Consider the following 2,695-nt stretch of genomic DNA (forward strand, 5'->3'; position numbering starts at 1 on the left):
AAGTTTGTGTACACGGCAAATGGTAATCGTTATTATACTGTGTTTAACGTTACATAACTCTTTCATGTTCTGCAAGGTGTTTATTATATAAAATATATATATTATTTCATAATATATGCAATAGTTATAATTATAAAAAAATAAAAGAGGGATCATAACATTGTGTGGAGACTCCTTGAGAAACAATTGTTTGTAACTTGTGAAAACTGGTTGTACAGTCAAGATGCGTATTTGTAGTTATTTTGTTTCCCAGAATGCTCTGCAGTCTGCATGTTTGAGTTTTTTCCAAAATAATTATACAATGTTGAGTCCAGCTTTGTCTCTGTCGAGTGACAGTTGTAGATTATGTGTGTTTTGATGATACACAGAATGGGTTGATTGCATGAAATCTGGCCATGAAACGGTTGTACATCGGTGGTCTCGGGCACACAGTGTCTGAGAAGGACCTCAAAGTCAGATTTGGAAAATTTGGAGATGTGTCAGATGTGGAAATCACTACGAGGAAAGATGAGAATGGTAGGAATTCTGCTTAAAACCAAAGGACATCTGACTGCTAGATGCCACAGAATTTTTGAACTGATTTTAATGTAATATTTTTATTGCATTAACTAGGTACCCATTCAATATTATTCACATTTTGCGCAATATCTTTGTGATCTGTTTGCAGGAGCTCCTCTGAAAACATTTGGCTACATAAACATAAACATCACAGATGCTGAATACAAAAGATGTATGTACAGTTATATAATAAATCCCTCTCGCTTAAAAATGTTTCCGTGTCATGCAGTAAATCAATTCGCTTTTTATACAGGTGTAGGCATCTTAAATAAATTCACATGGAAAAGTGGAACCTTGCTTATTCAGTTGACAAAAGAAGGCTTTCTACATAGGTAAAAACTTTCTTCAACCAGTAAATATTGGTTAAACTGTTGGTTGCTATATATACTGATTCTTTATATGTTTTTTAAGACTTGCTGAGGAACGACAGCAACTGGTTGAAAAGACCAAGACCCCAAAGACCATCCCTCAGGAGAAATTTGTGGACTCACTTAAAGTTGCCGGCGTTGAGAATTTCCACATGAAAGCTGCCATTCCAGGAACAGAAGGTACGTGTCTGTGATTTTCTTTTGCTAATAATATTTGTCCAGTTGTAAAAATGGCCAGATGCTGATTTAACATTGATTTTGTGTTTATCCACTCTTCCAGAATTGGGTCGTGAGTAAATTTGGGAGGGTACTTCCTGTCCTGAACCTGAAGTATAAAGGAAAGAACAAGATATCACTTTCCGTGCATTTGTCATCTTCACCCTTTCTTGTCTGCTGACGTTGTTTTTTTGTAGTGAAGTGCCATTTCAAATTTGTATATGAGGGATCATTATGAAGAGTAAAATCATCATGCTTTCAGTGTAATTCACTATCTACCCTTAAATCTTGAATACGTCTTCAAGTATGATCCATCCAAACACTGCCACAACATCAAGAGACTGGAGGCTGCAGATGACGTCACATCAGTGTCCAAGCTGACATGGGAGCTTGAAGGTGGAACCGATGAAATCAGTAAGAAAAGGAGAGGAGAGTTTCCCAAGCAGAAACCGTGTCCCAAAAGATCCAAAATAGACTTGAGTTTGTTTCTTAGTAATTTGGCTCAAAGAAATGCAAATAATGCGGCTGCCATTGAAAACAAAACCAATGTGGCGATCCAACAAAACGGACTCTCCGCTACAAAGACGGGAAAACTAAAATCTGTTTGTGTTTTGGACAACGACGCCGACTCTGAAGACGAAATCAGAATGTTGGTTGCTCAGGAACTTTTGAGGAACCCAAAACAAACCTCCACAGAGGATGACGACGACAACCTAGAGGTGGTTGGAGATGATTTTATTGTCAAGTCTAATGTTTTCTGGGGTGGAGTGGAACAAGAGTCCCTACTAACTTCATCAAAAGACGAGGAATACGATTCTACAGACACAGATGAAATACTCACCCAGAGAAAGACCCAGAAAACACAAGGTGAATCTACACCAGCTAGTGATGATGATGTTAGCGTAGATTCTGATTATGAAGCAATGATGGGGAACTGCTACAGTTTAGATCTTTCCCTAGCAGACTTGGAGCAGCTAGCTAAAAAAGCAGAGGTGATTTCAGATGATGAAAGTGTCGAAGAAACCAAAGAAGACCCCAAGTGCTCCATCCAAAAGAACAGGCAATAACCCAGAAGATATTCTCGCCTCGCTTCGTGGAGACGCCACCTCTGAGAAAGAAAAGAAGAAGAAGAAGAATCAGGTAAACACTGTATCTCTTCCTGCTTTCATTGGAACAAAGGATCTCTTTGGAGGTCCAGAGCCCAGCCTGAAAAGAGTTGCCCAAAGTATAAACTGTGAATCTCCTAAACAAGACCTGAAATTGAAAGAAAAAAGCATCTTCAAACAGTCCATCTCAACGGGTAAGGTCCACTTTAAAGGTAAAATCAACCTAAAAAAAACTGGAGAATAAAGCATCCAGCTCAGAAGATGATTCTTCTAGTGAAGAATCAGAAAGCAGTGGTAATGAAGATGTCTTCACTTCTAAAGCATCTTCAGCGTCACAATCGTTAAGAACCATCACTGAAGCCAAACTAAGGACTGTTAGGTCTAATAACTCATACACCCCAAACAAACCCAATCAGACGAAGACCTCTAGATCCTCCAGCGGTGACT

The 2,695-nt window shown here is 38.8% G+C and overlaps 1 protein-coding gene across 1 annotated transcript in view; it reads left to right on the forward strand.

Moving 5' to 3' along the window:
- The window catches only part of nol8 (nucleolar protein 8), an 8,751-nt gene that overhangs the window by 265 nt on the left and 5,791 nt on the right, over positions 1 to 2,695 (forward strand). Inside the window, 8 exon segments of the mRNA XM_016282652.1 lie at positions 369 to 516; positions 668 to 730; positions 812 to 890; positions 970 to 1,105; positions 1,192 to 1,275; positions 1,439 to 2,169; positions 2,171 to 2,416; positions 2,418 to 2,689. Of these exon segments, the coding sequence (XP_016138138.1) occupies positions 396 to 516; positions 668 to 730; positions 812 to 890; positions 970 to 1,105; positions 1,192 to 1,275; positions 1,439 to 2,169; positions 2,171 to 2,416; positions 2,418 to 2,689 (1,732 nt within the window). The 5' untranslated portion in view covers positions 369 to 395.

This window comes from Sinocyclocheilus grahami, unplaced genomic scaffold (assembly GCF_001515645.1).
Source record: "Sinocyclocheilus grahami isolate Dianchi unplaced genomic scaffold, SAMN03320097.WGS_v1.1 scaffold163.1, whole genome shotgun sequence".
In the NCBI taxonomy this organism is placed as follows: Eukaryota; Metazoa; Chordata; class Actinopteri; order Cypriniformes; family Cyprinidae; genus Sinocyclocheilus; species Sinocyclocheilus grahami.